We start from the raw sequence: 17,413 nt of genomic DNA on the forward strand, positions 1-17,413 counted from the left end.
CAGCGATATCGCTACATGCACTGGGGAGGAAAAGTATAGGGTGGAAATGCCTCATATTTACCTTGAGCGTTTTGTCGTGGGGTCTCTCATCACCATACATTCTCTTATTTCTCCGAATTTACTAAAATAGTCTCTAAGGCTGTCTGTGAAGAGAGAGGAAAATATGTCGGGTCATTGGACAGAAACATATGGGCATGCTGTTGTCACTGTATTTCAAATAAACACCCCGCGATGCGCATAGGGGTCGAATAGAGGACTTCAGATGGACGGAGATCAAAAATAACATCGTGCGCACACACACACTAGTGAGATATCCCATACAGTACACTCTACTGCACGGTGCACATTCGCACATACACCGTCAGCAGCAGCACAGCAGCCACACCGAGCACTCAGTCACAGCGACACAAAAAACAAGAAGAAATACTGGGTAGGCTGTAAAAAGAGAAGAACTGTCTCTCACCTGGTGAGGTTTGCCAGCTGAGGCCACCGATAAACATTTTACTGTAAGGGGAAAACACAACAGAAGTGAGTCCAGATGTCAGTTCGGCCATTTTGACGACTAACTACTTCTAAAAGCGACCTTAAAGGATAAAGGAAGACTGTAAAAACACATTCACGTTCGCTAATGACAGTCTATCTACATGAAAGGGGGAGGCCACTCTCGCTACAAAAGCTCAGGGTCTTTAAAACTGCATCTGGAAACGGACCCGTGCACCGTTTAAGTGCGTATACTGTGGGGACGAATCCAGCACACGGCAGTCGAAGTCCTCTCCAAGATGTTGTTAACATGAAAAAATATCCTACCTTAGGCTTTAAATTTAGAAAAAAGATTCTTACCCCGGGTCATGCTGTGAATCATTTAGGCTTCCGGATGTGGCTTGACTCCCGTCTCCTTCCATATCTATTTCAAACTATAGGCTGGGACTACAGTCACAGTGACAGACACACACAGATACGGGCAGGAGATATGCAAAGCCCCGCTATGAGAATATTACTGAGCCGGGAATGAAAGCGTCACACGTGGGATCAGCTCAGCCCCCTGCTCCCTCCTCCCTCTCTGAGCACGCGCTACCTTGGCCCACAGGGAGGGGGGGGCGGGGGGGCGGAGTCTGCCTCTGTCACCTAACCAATCCAATTGACGTCAATTCAGGCAATCTGCGAAGCAATCCTCCGATTTGTCATTTAATTAAGCAATAAGCCACTAGAGGTGAAATTGGCTTATTGCTCTTTCTAAATCAGTGGACGAATATAACTGTCAAAAAAAGAAAATTTAGTTATTTTTTAATTAGCATTGTTTACATACATGTTATTATTAGGCTAATCGATGGCAAAATAAACGGTTACAACATAGTTAAAACAATAAACTGTTCATTCTTCCGCTTTGCAATATAGTCCCTAGGAAAGAAGCAAACAAATGAATAAAGTGGTGGCAATTACTAGGCTATTATTTGTGTGCGTGTTAATGTTCAAATGATCCAGTTATTGTTATGGCTCACAAGCATTTCATCAACAAAGAAGCAGACATTTATTCCACTACAGTGTAAAGCAAAGTAAAAAAAAAAAAAAATAGATACTGGGCAGCTTCAGTACAATTTAATTTAAAATACAGACAACAACGTTTGAACTTTTTTATAACCACACTGTATAGTTTTTAATGCTAACTTGCGCTACCAGCATACATTTTGCCAACATGAGTATGAGTTTTGGTTAGTGCATTTAACCTTGCTATGCCTTATTTCATGAGCCCTCCATCTTTTAACATGACCAATAGAATGATATATGATAAGGTGGTCAATTTAAGGGTGTGCTGATTATTTAGAGAAAGCGTCCTGAGCCATAAAATCTGTGTTCAGGCTGAAAAAAGGTCCCTGAGCAAGAAACTGGATCTCTGTAGCTGACCCCGAGGTCTGACCTTTAGCTGCTTTATTCATAATGAATGAAACAAAGATCGTTCCTGTGGGAATCAATAAAGTGTGATATTCTTACATATACGCTGGAGCAATTATAGATCTCTTCATGAGGATGACCTGTTATGAGCTCCCAGCCCCCCCCCGCCCCCCCCCCCCCTCCCGGCACAATGCATGTGGAGATAAATTGGCTCTGGCCCCTTGTGACCCCTAAGAAAAAGACACACGATAAGACATTAATGAATAAATGAACACTTTTGACATTTGTGGTGCATTTTTTTACGATATTCATTATTTACAGTGTGCTATCATTAGATCATAAGAAAGAAAACCTCACGTGCTGTAACGCAACCTACACTACATTGTGTTTGTATCCATTCCAGATAACAGAACCGAGACTACTGTACATGAATGCAGTTTTCATTCATCTTAACATGAGAGTATATTTGCGGACAAAACATTCCGAGCTCTGCAGTAAACGTGACCGGTGATATCTTTATGTCATTATACACATTGAGTGAAGTTCTTTTTGAATAGGCCTGTCTTTCGCTGAGTGTTATGGGGCACCACCAGAGAGAATGTCTTATCTGGCCAGGCAGCATGTTTTTGAAACAATGGCTTAGATAAAAACCCAAATAACAACGCTTTTGGCATTTTAACAGCTAAAACTCTGCGGTGAGTTAAGGGGACCGTCCACATTGCAGCAAACAAAAGGTTTATAAGCGATTGGTGGCTGTAACTTGTAGCACGGGAGTGTCCAAGAAAATGGAAGTAGGCTACATCTTGTTTGAACCCATATTTACTATTTTTTCATACACTATTGTTGTTGTTCTTGTACCATGCCATTTGGGGATACATTAAAGATCATTGTAGTGTTGCATTTTCTGTTAGCTGTCGTACGTTTGGCAGTGTCCTAAAAAAAGGGAATCTAATAAAATCGCATCCACTCACGCAGCAGCAGGGAGAAGAGAGTGAGGGAGGATATGAATTTGACAGGCAATATGAGCTCTGAGTAACAACAGGCTTTAAAGCCCATCACAAGGTGTGCAAAAATCACAGTGGATTTAAACACATGAAGAGCAAGTTTCTGTTGTATGCCCAAATAAAAACAACACTGAGCTCCCACGTTTCACAGTGGGGTTGTGCATGTATACTCCTCTTTTGGACATTGCTATCAGGGCTTTTGTACTCATGAAGGGGAGAAATGTCAAACGTGATATAGAGAAAAGTGCATTAGGTCTGTGTGACGTTTTACAATATCTGATCAAGGGTTGTGAACCAGATTCGAACCCATAACAAACCCTGTGACAAATCAGCCACGCCGTATTCTATTTAAGATTGGCATTGTAGTCAACACAAGCTGCATGTCATATTTGAGCAAATATCTTTTGTCTCATGTAGGCTACAACACTCATTCATGGTTTGGATCTCTGGCTATATATTTTTTATTTACAGGGATTGAAGGAGAAACATGTATGGATTTTTTTTTTTGTGAATTGAGCGGTGTTCCCCTTTAATCGGAGCAGCCGCCACTGCTTGATGAAAGTGCCTTAAATGTTTATCCTTTCCTCAAGCAACTTTAAAGATCCTCTGACAGCCCAGTTTAGCAACAAGAGAAGAGGGAAATAAACGGGTTGCACTTAACTTGAAAAGCCTGTATATGAGCACATTTCCTTGAAAGTGATACTGATGATGACACAGTAGCGTCGCCGTTGGCTTGGAAGCGTTTACAGAGGTGGCAGCCGTTGAGGACGTTTGGATTAATGAATACGTGAAGCTTTTAAAGAAACAGACACATTTCTACATCCTGCAATGCTTTGATCTCACCTGTGTTGAGTCACAATTCAACACTTACTCCATATTCCAGAAGGAGAACGCAAGGATTTCTGATATCATATATGTGAAATCAGAACATCACTGTAGCGTGCATACATGTTGACACTGAGAGATGCTGCATTTCTTAATAGAGAAGGTTAAAAAAGGATGCTTGTAAGTAACTGAGCATGTGCATGATAACTGGAGGATTTGGGGCTTGAGAGAGAAAGAGAGAGAGAGAGAAGTCAAATTGTTAGCGTGTGAAAGAGCTGAGGAGGGGTGGGAGGGGGGGGGGGAGAAAGTGAGAATAGCAACGGAGCCGCTGACAGTGCTATGAGATGCTGTTTTGAGAAGAAGCATCCTGTTTCCGGTTGCAGTAATCATTTTTACAGCCCCTCAGAGTCCTCATTTGACCTTGGAGAAATGATTCCTAGGTTAAGCATAACACCCCCCCCCCCCACACACACCCCCCTCACACACACACACACACACCCTCCTCCCTTTTCTCCAGAGTCCAACCAATAATCTCTGCATGAAACACACAGAATAGCTTTTCAATCTTCAAAACGCCTTGAGACCTAAAACACCGGTGATTTGAAATGACTTCTAATGCTGATATATGTATTTTAAAGTGAGAACTCGAAGCCTCCTGGGATTTTTTACATGTCCATACATGATTTGCATAATTATCACAGAGGCTCACCACGTTTGTTGTTAAGCACACACTGACATGAGAAAGAACAGTATAGAGTTATCTCACACTTAAAGAGAGCTGGAGGTAAATAAATACCTTTGGTAGATATAACCTACATGAACTTTCCTATGGATATTCTTTTGAAAAACCCTCTTGAGATGTTGTTAATTTTAAACCTTTGGATTTTGGGAGTGATTTAATATTGATCACACCGCGGATTGAGCGATCTCTGCTATGCTCAGGAGGGCCTATTACAGTTGAATTCACAATCCAGAGGAAGGGCTGTTTAGCAGGCTGCATATGTGAACAAATTGTCTCCCTCTAGTGTCGTCTCCTCACTTCCTTTTCTCCTTTGCTGAGCCAAAGCGCCACTCTCACACAGACTGCAGGGAGAGAGCCGGCCCGAAACATGCATAATTGACAGTCCTATTTCAGGAATTAGCCACCCACCAACCTGCAGTCTACCTGTGCCTGCTCTTTCATCTTGCCTGGAATAATTTAGCATCCTATAAAAAAAAAGTCTATACCAGCCACATGGGATCATTTGATTGTAAACTAATGGATGGATAGAATACATAAAATGTAGCCTATGTTCTCACCTTGAATTTGTATTTGTATTTGTGTGTGTGTGTGTGTGTGTGTGTGTGTGTGTGTGTGTGTGTGTGTGTGTGTGTGTGTGTGTGTGTGTGTGTGTGTGTGTGTGTGTGTGAGAGAGAGTGTGTGTGTGTGTGTGTGTGTGTGTGTGTGTGTGTGTGTGTGTGTGTGTGTGTGTGTGTGTGTGTGTGTGTGTGTGTGTGTGAAAAAAAAAAAACCTTGTTGACTGATCACGATATGTGAGGATGACTAGAATTGTCACCACACAGAGAGAGTGTTTGAAGTCAGATCAGTGGGGAGGATGTTCTGGTGATGAGCGATTTCTCTCCCCCCATTATGTCCTCTGTAACCACGCAGATGAGTTAATTAAGATGTGCCAGAGGCTACGGCACTAGCATTCCAGGTAGATGGGCCGCCGTGATACTCCGACATCCACATCATTAAAAAATGAAACAGTAATATTGACTTTTGAAATAGATCTATTGGATAACTCTCCCACAATGCTTAGAAAATTATCCTTGCTAATTTCGAAAAAAAAATGCAATATTCCCATTTGCTTACTGCCCAAAAGCACCCCCAAGGTACCACTTAATAGCTCGTATTACCCCAAATGATCACAGCTTGATCTTTATCGTTTCACTAAATAATCAAACTAGGCAGCTCAACAACAACAAAAAAAAAAATCATAATTACTAATACAACAACCTAGATTCCCGTGTTGAGAAATATAGTCCAAGCTGGTTTACTGCAGCTTTATCAATTGCAGTAGTTTAAAAGTGGAATTCAATCCCTACTTATGTAAGAAACTCTAGTCTAGTCTGAACAAACATGTCAACAACGTCAATGGTTTCTGGAGCTGATGTACTATTTATAGTCGTGTTTTATTGACGCATGCAATGATTTATGTTGTGTAGGCTTTTATAGTGATTGTGAAATAGTGATGCAATGTTTTTATTTTGTATTGTTATATATGCCTGCCCTGGGACTACAGATGCAAATTAGCTACGAGCTAACTCTGGTGTTATTGTTTTTGTAAATTGTCTGTCCCTGTAAAAAAAATGTTCAACAACCTAGATTCCTGTTTTGAGAAATGTAGACCCAGCTAGTTTATCTGCATGTTTGACCTCAGTATCAAAGTACCATTTGCATGTGTTGGTTCCTTCAGAGCAATCAGGCATGCGCGCGACGCAAGTGGATGATGACGACATTATTTACCTGCTCCACTGGGCTGGCAGATAAGCTGGGGCCCCTGCTGCTCCACCGGAATGTTTCGGGGAGGCTGTTTGCGCCCGGCTCCACAGAGAGGCTGTGTGTTACAGATGATGACGAGTGGCATTAACAGCACCAGCCAGGAGACATCCTATCACCTGTACAGTCAAAACAGCACGGAGAGAGAGAGAGGTGCATGTTGGCCTTTTGGAGAGCTTTGTCTAAAACAGAGGAAGTGGTGAAAAAGCAGTCCCTATACAGAGACTATAGAGACAATATTATTGATTATCATTATTAATATGAAACTATCCCAGTCGTTTAGGTTACTGTATATACATTTTTGAGGAGATTTAAAGGTCCCCTATTATGCAAAATGCACTTTCTTATGTTTTTTCTTACTAGACTTTAGACTTCCAAAGTATGATGAAAACCAACCTTATCTGTTTTTCTACTCCTACACCCTTTCTGAAAACCTGTGTTCGAAAACCCCAGTCAGATTTCTCTTCGCTTATTACATCATAATGGGAGAAGCCCCGCCCTCTATTAACAACATAAGCACTACCTCCACCTGTGATAAGGACACCCTTAGATAACCGGTAGTTAGATTCAGGGCCAATCAGGGCAGACAAGGCTTTTTGGAAGGTGGGGCTTAAAAAGACAGGTACTACAATGGAGTGTTTCAGACAGGGGCTGAAAAGAAGAGAATTACCAATGGCACTGTGATAAATATAAAGTTTTTTTGGGACACTTAACCATGAAAAGAGTATCTAGTACAGGGGTGTCAAACTCTGGCCCGCGGGCCAAATCTGGCCCGTTTCGATATTTAATCTGGCCCGCGAACCAATTCGGCAATTCCATTAAATTCGGCCCGCATAAAAAAAAAAAAAAAAAAAAAAAAATTCTCTCATGTGGAGCCTGTGCCATATCTGCACGTCGCACACACTCCCAACCGTTAGGACACTCGCATAGCTTACCACTAGGAATGTCTTCTGAAAGTTCCACAGCTCAGGATTTTAAGCCATGAATTGATGAACTTGCATTGAAGAAAAGATGTCAGTTTTCTAATGGCTGTAAATAGGCCGATCTATGTAGCTAAATAGTATGCTAATATTGATGATTGATTGTGTCAACTGTCTAAGGATGAATGCTAACATTATCTGGTTTCTAACTTTTGCCTCAAGTTACAATATAGCTCGCTAGCTAATGTTAGATAGCCGCTGATAGCCCACCCCTTTTGTTTCCAATGGTGGCTTTGCATTTCATTACCAATGTAAAGTGTCATAAATAGTTAACACTGGTGCTGGGTCATGATTCCTATAAAAAATTAAATAAAAAAACGTGATGTGTTTTGAATGTGCAGAAAGTTTAGAAAAATCCAAGAGAAAACATATTGTGGCTCAATCCAGGATGCCTGAGAGCCTTACTGCATTATAGTCCTTTATAATTGTTTCACCAGGAACCTGAATGTTGTCTTTTCCTTTAGAAAAATAAAGACATTTCTACAATAAATTAACGCAGAAAACAGAAACAGAATAAACTACCAGAATACAGGAAATTAAGTGTTTGATGCACAAACATTTCTGGGGGAGCACCCCCATACCCCCCACCTATAATTTGTCCCCCAAAATATGTAAACAAAACCTAGCCTATGCCCCTGTATGTACGCAGGTTATATACCTAGATATGTTGTTTGATTTTTGGATTAAAAAGAAGGCATGTCAGTAAGCGACATGTCTGGCCCTTCGTGTGATTATCAAGTCGTAATTCGGCCCTTTGTGAAAATGAGTTTGACACCCCTGATCTAGTAGAAATCCAAATTGCAATTTTTAACCTGAAAATTAGCACGATATGTGACCTTTAAAAAATGTATAACATTGTTTCGTAAGTGATCTCGATTTTGAGCTTGTTATCCCCAAATCTTTTACAAATCTCTGTCAAAGTCTAAGTCTAAATCTAAGCCCATTTAGTTTGAAATCCTCCTCTGGACAGCTGTGTAGCATGTTCGCTGGGCTTACCATGCAAATTTTCAGTAGAGATTTCCCTTTTTTGAGACGGAGTTAAGAAAACACTCATGCATGCACACAGCTGCATTTCTTGTTGCTATACTGACAAACTGACACAATAAGGATTACTACGAGCCTAAAGATCTCCTACAGCCAGTTGCATTCACTTTCTTTAAATGGGTGCATAAGCCTCGGACAATCTTTTAACATCTTCAACAGCAGTAAGAATGGTACACAAAGCAGGCCTCTCTGGACAAACCGGCTAAGTGGTACTCTCTGTCTTCTGGCTCATTCTTTATTTTTTTCTACCAGCCTTTGCTCTCTCTCTCTCTCTCTCTCTCTCTCTCTCTCTCTCTTCCTTTTTTTCTCTTTATTTTCTTCCCCTAACCGGCTGCCACCATATATTCTCTCAGTTGCCAACCACTTCCTATTCTGCAACCAGTGACCTTAACACTGACCTTGCCTTGTCTGTGCCATTGAGATGAGACCGAGAGATACCGTAGCCTCCCCCCCACCCCTCACCCCCCCACACTATGCTGCAGGGTGAAATTTTTGCCTGTCTCATCAGTCTGCCGGCAGCTGGAGTACGCCTTGTTATTTCTTCTAGATTCCTACTACATGTTTCTTCTGCTTTTTTTTTTCTTTTTCTTTCAGCCGATCACTGTGTGTGCCCGAACTGGAAAGCATTTGCTCTTGGCTCAAAGAGATGGTGAGCCCTTGGCATATAGACCCAAGCTGTCAATACAGATTAGGTTTATCTGATAAACTTTATCTGCAACATTCGAGCGTCCTTTGGTTGGGTACCAGCCTAATTCTGGGTTACGATTGATAATGTGTGACGCAGGCTCCGGGGAGGTCGAAATTGGCAGCCATTGTTTTTTGCCACGAGTTTTAGGCTGCAGTGGATTTTTCGAAAGCATGCCGTCTGATATGCGCATCAGCATGTGCATGATCTCTGGTCTATTTCGATGGGCTGTTGAATTATGTGTATATAAGGCATGTAGGATGCTGGTTATCTACAGTAATTGTCATCATTTTCTTATGTCAGGTTAAAGGTGGAGTCAGCGATTCTAGAGAATACTTGTTGTCAAAATAGAATATCTTCTCATAATCAGCTACTTGTCCATGCTGTGAGTGCACTGAACAAAAATCTGGTGTCTATTCACAGCTATAGGCTCTGTAAAATGGTATGTTAACAAAGGGGGCCCAAAATAGCTAGCTACATGCCTATTTACAGAGCCTATACACTGGATTAACACTGAATTTTTGTTCAGCGCACACGAAGGGAGTAGGCTATGTGTGCGGTTTATTCTCCAACATTGTTGACTCCACCTTCAAGAGAAAATTATTATTTCAAGGTGCCATTGGGAGCTTAAGGAGCTTCACCTTCGTCCCCGGTCTGTTTGTTCTGGACAGTAGCCCCTTTTACACAGAGATTGCGGCATATTGACGGAACAACATCACTCCAATATGCCGGCTTTGCTTGCTTCTGTGTTATTTACACAGAACCAAGCAACGCCGGCCTGCTGGCGCATCAGTAGTCCCTTTTACACAGCGCTCCGGAATGAAAGAGGTGCTTGTAAACAGCGTCAGGTGTGACGTAAACATTTAGCGCCGCGCCGGTCAGCTGCTTTACAACAACAACAATGGCCGGTGAATTGAGAGCAGAAGTGCTGGAGCTTGCAGTAAGAGGGCCGTATTTTACTGTCCCCACGATGTGCCAGTTGATCTCGCTACGCGCTGAGTCCAACATCACTGGGACAGTTAACCAAACTGACTAAATCAATCCGACCGCTTCACCTCTGTGTGTGTGTGTGTGTGTGTGTGTGTGTGTGTGTGTGTGTGTGTGTGTGACAGGTTGGTTGTGAGCGAGTGTCTTTGTGAGGGCAGCGATCTGCCAATCAGACATACACATACACACAGTGTGTGAAGTCACGTTACTGTAGACAGAAATAAAGTGTGGATATACGCTCAGACTTAGGATAATAATAGCGGCGGCGGAATGTGTTAGCAAAACAGTAGCTCTGTGGCTAACAGCTGAGCCGGAGCCTTCAGTCAGCTGAAGCAGACAGTCTAGCGGGGCGAGCAGACTATTCCCCCGTTACTAGGTCGACCTTCAAGCTGAACAAGAGCCCTCCGCTGCGCGTCGGGCTCCTGCTTCAGCTTGTCGGTCTTTATTTCTAGCAAGTGACCCGTTCGCTACTTTATCCCTTACTTAGCCTAGCCTAGCTTTCCATTGTACAACTTCTCCTGGGCAGAAATAGACTCATACACTCTGCAAAATGAAGCGCGGGGGTTTGGATTGAGCAACGGACCTTATGATCAGCTAGATTATACACCGTTCCTTTTATTTGGTGATTTTTACGGGACATCAGGCCGCCGTGGTTAATGTTAAACACACGTCCTTCAACTGCTAACATGGTCGCATGTTTAGAACGTAGACTATGGAACGTCAAACGCCCCCCTGTTCCGCAACAACAAGCTGGAGCATTTAAACAGAGAGGCGGAACTGATCGTGTCGGGAATCTTACTACCCCCCGAGGTAGTAAAATTCCCGGAACGATCACTCGCACCTTTCTTCCCTCGTTCCGCAACTGTCGCATTTACACAGCTGGGGGGAGGGCCGAAAGGCCGGCATATTCCCGGCTTTCACTGGCTGTGTAAAAGGGGCTAGTGTTTCCATGTTCACAGTTTTTACATGCATGTGACGACAGTTTGAATTATCAAGTCCCGGCATTACGATAAACTCAAATACACACTTTATTTTGTGCATTCTAATCATTTCTGAGATTCTTTTTCAAGAAGTCCTCCAAAATAGTCACCATAAAAGCTCTTGTTGTGTCGTGGAGAAACACTCTCGCTCTTCTAAGAATGGTGTCCAACTGTGAGGCAATGGGAGAAACATTCCTTTCTGTCCCCCCACCACAAGAGGGCACTTTGAGCACATGTAATCAAAGGAGGAGCTGATGTCATTTGTGCTTATGTGTCCTTGTCTACGTGTGTACTCATGAAAGTATAGTGCACAGTGACAAGTCCCTTGTGTTCCTTTTAGGAGTGGTGAGTCTCTAGAATCACACACAGGTTCACCCACCCACAGCACAGTGGCCTCCTGGACTCTCTCCCTGAAGGAAAGACATTGTATTATTACCACAGGCTGGGGGGAGAACAGCTAATTTTTTTTTTCGGGACTCCTGGAAGTCCTGGAAAACAGACGAAAATGTTACTTTTTTTCAGTAATAGTACACACATAAAGATGTAAAAACAGTGTAAACAAAAACAACAAACATAAAAAAAATCACACTCACCATGATTTTAAGATTGCAATACCACTGTACGCTCTTAAAGTCTTTGAATATGCCACGCTATATAAAGCTGATTGGGCAATTAAATGTACGTGAGCACCGAGAGGGCGGTGGGGTGGCTGCATGGCTACAGAAAACACACTCAGGGTGAGTCTTATTGACTGTGGCTGGAAGAAAGGAAGGCAGCTCACTCAAAACAAGCCTGCGTGGAGAGATGAAGAGGCGAGACATGGCAGCAGTAATTGATGCTAGCCTTCTATACTTTGTCAGGTATTAGGAGAAGCCAGAAGAGAAATCTGACATTGCTTTGTGTTGTCTACAGAGGCGATAATTGGCAAGCAGGCCGGCTCACTGGCCCCATATACAGTGCTGGGAAGAAATGCATCAAAGTTCTGCAGTGAAAGATTTATATAAACAGTATATATCTATTGTTGTAGGGATGAATCTCTCATAGCAAGCTGCAATATGGCAACTGAACTAAAGGGGAGCGATGACTCAGTGGTTACATTGTTTGTTCTAATCTTACTTTGCAGTAAAAAAAAACAATCTTGCTACTATTAAAATGATCAGTCATTTTTGTTCATTTATTATATTTGGTAAATTCCCCAAATCTCACAAAGATATATGCACTTTGCTAAATCATTGCAAGACATCATATAATTGTCGTCAACCACATGGGCTACATTATCTAAATCTATTTATCCAGTTGTAGAGTATTCTGCATTTTCTCTATCAGTGAGACCTCATTGAATGTTTTTTGACTGTGTTTTTCTCTTCCACTCTTCTTTGGCTAGCTGTTCAGGTATGATTCATGGCCCAATTGGCATTACATCAGATGTTTATCATTCGCAGTGTGGGAGGTGAAAGTGACTCCATAGACCTGTGCCCTGACTGAAGCACAGGCGGTCACTGCTGTTTTCCAGGCTCGGGCCACACAGCGCCTTTGGTTTCACTGATTAGCCTGCGATGTGATTCTTTCATACTTATCTTCAGGACATCCATTAAGATCAGAGAGAGAGAGAGTATAAACTAAATAAGGCGTTTCTGGGTTCCATAATATACTGTATTTATGTGTACAGCAGATGATTATTTTTAAAATTATCTTTAGAAAAATGAATAAGCTGATATGATACTATGTCAGAGTGTTTACTCAATGACCAACAGATAAAACTGCGTTTGTTCTGGGCCGTTTCCAGGTGTGAGTAACTGTGAATCAAGGTCTGACTTAGTGTTTAGTGAACCTTCCCTCAATAAATAAACATATCTATCATTCACTGTAGGCTATATTATATTTTAATAAAAACCTTTTTTGTTGCATTTAGCAAATTCATCCCTTCATGTCTAAGGCTCAAGGGAGACAACAGCAATCTTGCAGTTTAACGTGAAGAATAATGTGGTGGGAAAAAAAACTGATACAATCCCCAAAAGGTGTAAATAACTTAGTATACTTTATTTGACTTTACAGAAAGTGCTGCCCTTTTTTTTTTTACAATACACTCCTTTAGTTAATCAAATGAAGCAATTGCTGATATGCATTTCCCTTCTACTTTGGCACCTTTCAGTATCATATGCAAAATTCTTTCTAAAATGTAAAAACCTGTAGGGCCGGCACATCACTTTTTATTCACGCTTAATGCAATATGGAATATCTTAGCATTTCCTATGAATAAGCTGAGGATGTCTACGCTTTTATGCGCTGCGGCAATATAGCATCAAGGTTTGCATTCCTGGAAGGTTCAAACACCATGCAGATCATTTTCACCAGCGTCACTGGATCATGAAGGACACTTAAGTCTGAGAGATGTGATCAAAATACAGGAGCAGCGTTCGGCACTCAGAGTTTTTTCAAGATATAGTGACTCAACATTGTCCTTTTTTCCCCCTTCCCTCCCGCTGCATAGAGATCCTGTTATGTATGAGTCATGACCAGTTTCTTACATTGACCCTGTACCCAGAAAAAAGATTGCCCTTCTAAGCAATCACGAGCTGTATTGTTTTACACGAAACAAGCAGGCAGCCATCACGAGTCTATCTTTCTATTTAAAAATAGCCAAAATAGCCAAAATAAGTCACTTAAGACTTTGAATTTCTTCTCTCTGAAAGCTAGTACATTCAAACATATTAAAAACATATGACCACATTATGTACCCAGACAATATTAGACCAATCCAGCATCAAAATGTGTAGACTGTAGTATAGCAGATCAGCTCCAGGCAACATTCAGTTACATAATAAACTGGTACCTGAATATATAGTGCCACCATGTGCTTCGCTGTATTCATTACAATTATTTTTTTTCTATCAGTGCATTCAAGAGGAGGCTTTTAAAAGTCTTATTAGAAAAGGAAGTGCATTGCTGTTGTTGTTGTTTTTTTAGCAAAATCATAGAAGAAGCATCATACCCTACTCTAGCATTGCATGAATGATGACATGTTATAAAGCCTTTGCATTGCGAATGGCCTTTTGCTGAGGAAGCTGGCAATGTAGAAACATGACAGGACGATGTTGATGTTGTGCTGTATTTTGTTTGTGCTGTAAATTCAAAAGCAGACTTAACACTTAACGCTCAGTGTTAGTCCTTTGTTTTCATTGTGTTTTTAGATGACTTGTTGCAGGATAGTTGTGTGCACAGGGGAGTTGCCCTTTTTGATGCTAAGTGTCATTTTTTAAATCTTTATTGAAACCACCGTATTTCAGATAATGGGACTTCTACACTTGCCATTAGGTCATAGAAGGGGCATTGGAGAAGCCTAAGTGCCCCCTCTGGTGGGAACTTAGGGCAGTAATGTTTTTTTTTTTTTTTTACCATGGGGCACCCTTCTAGTACATCAGCACCTCACGACCCCAGTTTGGCCCCAAATTTGTTAACACGGAGGAGGTGCCCTTATTTCCTTTTTTTGCCCCTGTCCCTTAGAGAGTCTGTGCATGCCACTGCTGCAGAATAAGAGCCAGAAGCCCCAGGTTGTATGGTGAAGGAAAGGAGGAGCAGGTAGCAACAAGAGCTGGGCTGTTATTGCCGATAGTATTGGACTTATTCTGTCTCCTCACGCTCCTGGTGCGAAGAGTAGTGGTCTTCTTGGTATGGGTGGAGGGGCTCTCTGTTGTAAAGAATCGGTCCGTGGCCAGTGTCACATCAGCCCCCATGGGTGTCTCGGTGATAAACCTTGCATCAGAAAAAGAAAACGTGTCGGGGTCGGTGGTGGGTGACGCTTCCTCAGATAGGAGACGGAAGTCAGTGTGTGCGGAGTGCCGATTGACAGTCAGGTGTGTGCCTGTGCTTCTGGGTGTGTTCACGGTCTCTCTGGGGCTGTGCGGGGTGCTCAGCATAGCAGAAACGGACAGCTGCTGGTACCACCAATCGGGGACACTGGCCTCGTCGTGCGGAATGCTGGTGCTCAGGTGGTCCTGGGCGCTCGCTGCCAGTGGGGGCAGGTTGTAGGAGGCAAAGTGCCAGCCGCCTGTTCTGCCAGGGCGCACACCTCCACACACAGGCTGGGTGTGGCAGGGACAACCCAAGACACGCGCAGGGGTCCTCTGAGTCCAGTCCAGCAAGTAAGAGACGTCGTCCTCGAGGTGACAGGCCCAGGGGTTGTCGCCCAGGGTGACCACTCTGAGAGACGCCATCTTGTCCAACACTCCAAAGGGCAGCGTGGAGAAGCGGTTGGCGTGAAGGTAGAAGTTAGTCACCCCGAGGAGCCGGTCCAGAGAACCAGGCAGCACCTTTACTAGCAAGTTGTGGGACGCGTCAATGGTCTCCAGTTGCGCGGGCATGTTGGTGGGCAAAGTCCAGAACTGATTGTGGCTTAAGTTGAGCGTACGCAAATTGATCAATGTATTGTTAATAAAGATGGCCCGCTCCAATTTGTTGTCTGAAAGGTCAAGCGTTCGCAGGTTCCACTGGTAGACCGTGTCGTTCTTGTCCAGCAACTGTATGCGGTTGGAGGCGGCGTGGAGGTGCCATAGGGAACGAGGCAGGCCAGAGGGCAGGTGGCTCAAACGATTGTGAGACACATCCAGTAGGCGTAGATGGGTGTAGTCGGTGAGCCTGCCATCCAGGTTGTGTATTCGGTTGTGGGACAAGTTGAGGGAGCGTGTGTTGTGCTGAAGACCATCTGGGAACTGCTTCAAGCCCCTACAGGAGCAGTCCACCTCCCTGTGGCTTCGGGTGCACTGGCACATGGAGGGGCACACGGCCAGGACGTGCACCGCCAGCGACAGCAAGAGCAGCAGTTCCAGAAGGGCCTCATCAGGGGAGAGCTTCAGCAGCACATGCCTGCTAAGAGAAGAGGGATATATAGGATAGGGAGATGGAAATGTTAGGGCAGAGTATCTTCTTTACCTCCCACTGAAAGTAGAAGTGAACCCTGCAGTGTGCCTGGATAGAGAACCACAGGGAACATACATTTAAAGATCTGTAGAAGCATATTGCAACTGCAGTGGGGGGGGGGGGGGGGGCTGTGCTGAATATAACTTGGTTCATTGTGTGTTTAAAAGCCTCTGGAAACCTGGTCTTCAATAGTAAAAAATCGTATATCATAACAAAGTTGGGTGTCTCAATAAGATTTGACCAAACAACAGATTTCTTTTACTTACTGTTTGACAGGACTGCGCTGGGCTGGGCCGTATCATGGCTCCATGGCAACAGTCATTGGTTTAATAGAACTTTCGGGCTGAGAACGGCTGTGATTGGTTCAAAATACTTATCGTGTAGACAGAACCAGAGCATAGCCCGCCTCATCTAAACCGAATATCTGTCAAGTTTATCAAACTTAAATGACAAAATTGTTCTGATAAATATGCCTCATTCTTTTCAGATGCTTGCTATCATGCAACTAACTCCCCAAATTTAGAGAAGGATTTTGTGGCTTTGGGTTTACAGGGGCTTTAAAGCTCCACCCTCTGACAAAATCTCTCTCTCCCTCTTTCCCTCCCTCTGCACTGTACAGTACATGCACTGACAGCTCAATATTTGCTGCACATCACTGCATTACACACATTAACATTGAACTGACTCCCCCTTTCAGGAACACTAGCAGTGTCAATTGGAGAAATGCTCATACCTACTGTACATATGCACCATGAATGCAGACTTGAAATGTGTCATTTTCTAAAAATGCCTCACGTCTGACCTGATCTGTATTAGGATTTTTTTCATTATTTCTAAGTCTATTCGAAAATTCCTTTCATCACATAGGATGAGGAAATCCCTCTAGTCACCTTCCCGTTGCAGCATCAGCTTGTAACTGCTGTAGTCATGGGCGGTTGTCAGAGCACTAAGTCAATCTCCATGCTCTCAGGAGGATGGAAGAACTAGCTCAATAAGATGGGGTTTCTATTAATGACTCCACAGAGAACTCATGCATCAGCTGGTGCAAAGGCAGGCAAAAGACACAGCCTGGCATTAGCTCTAACACTGCAGTATACAAGTACATGTGCTCCAAGGGTGTGGCAGAACCATGTGAGTGTTTAAAAAGAGTCTTTGAATGTGTCCATAACTCACCTTCTCATCTTATCATTCCAGTCACTTTTTTCTCTGCTTCTTTTTGCCGTCCAGCAGCCCTCTCTCCTCTCTCTCTCTCCTCTCTCCTGCTTTCAAGCTCGGGACCAGCCGCTCTGCCCCTGCTGAAGGAGAATTTTTTTTTCTTCTAATGCCTGAATTTCCTCTAACACACTTTAGACCTTCCTCACTTGTCCCGTGCAGGTTTTTTTTTTTTTTTTTTTTTTGCAGTTATCCTCGCTGGCTTGCAGTTTGGTCCTTATTTTTCCTCTTTGCCTCTTATAAGGATCTTTTGGGTTAGCACGAACAGGCACTGCAGGCTCTGGATTAGCTCTGTGCAGTAGAAGCAAAGGGATGGGGAGGGCTGTGTGTGTGTGTGTGTGTGTGTG

The 17,413-nt window shown here is 43.1% G+C and overlaps 2 protein-coding genes across 2 annotated transcripts in view; both read right to left on the reverse strand.

Moving 5' to 3' along the window:
- Window positions 1-958, reverse strand: part of LOC307260937 (RNA-binding protein Musashi homolog 2) — a 249,681-nt gene extending 248,723 nt beyond the window's left edge. The window contains exons 1-3 of the mRNA XM_080041331.1: window positions 841-958; window positions 464-504; window positions 62-143 (exon numbers count right to left, since the gene is read on the reverse strand). Of these exons, the coding sequence (XP_079897457.1) occupies window positions 62-143; window positions 464-504; window positions 841-902 (185 nt within the window). The 5' untranslated portion in view covers window positions 903-958. The remainder of the gene's footprint in view (window positions 1-61; window positions 144-463; window positions 505-840) is intronic.
- A 13,479-nt stretch (window positions 959-14,437) lies between these two features.
- On the reverse strand, window positions 14,438-17,035 carry LOC307261035 (oligodendrocyte-myelin glycoprotein-like; the record flags this gene model as incomplete). The annotated part of the gene is made up of 2 exons (XM_080041472.1): window positions 14,438-15,800; window positions 17,028-17,035. 2 exons carry the CDS (start codon window positions 17,033-17,035, stop codon window positions 14,438-14,440), a joined length of 1,371 nt encoding a protein of 456 aa, XP_079897598.1.
- Between the last annotated feature and the right edge of the window lie 378 nt (window positions 17,036-17,413).

Source organism: Ammodytes marinus (genome assembly GCF_949987685.1).
Source record: "Ammodytes marinus genome assembly, chromosome: 14".
In the NCBI taxonomy this organism is placed as follows: domain Eukaryota; kingdom Metazoa; phylum Chordata; class Actinopteri; order Uranoscopiformes; family Ammodytidae; genus Ammodytes; species Ammodytes marinus.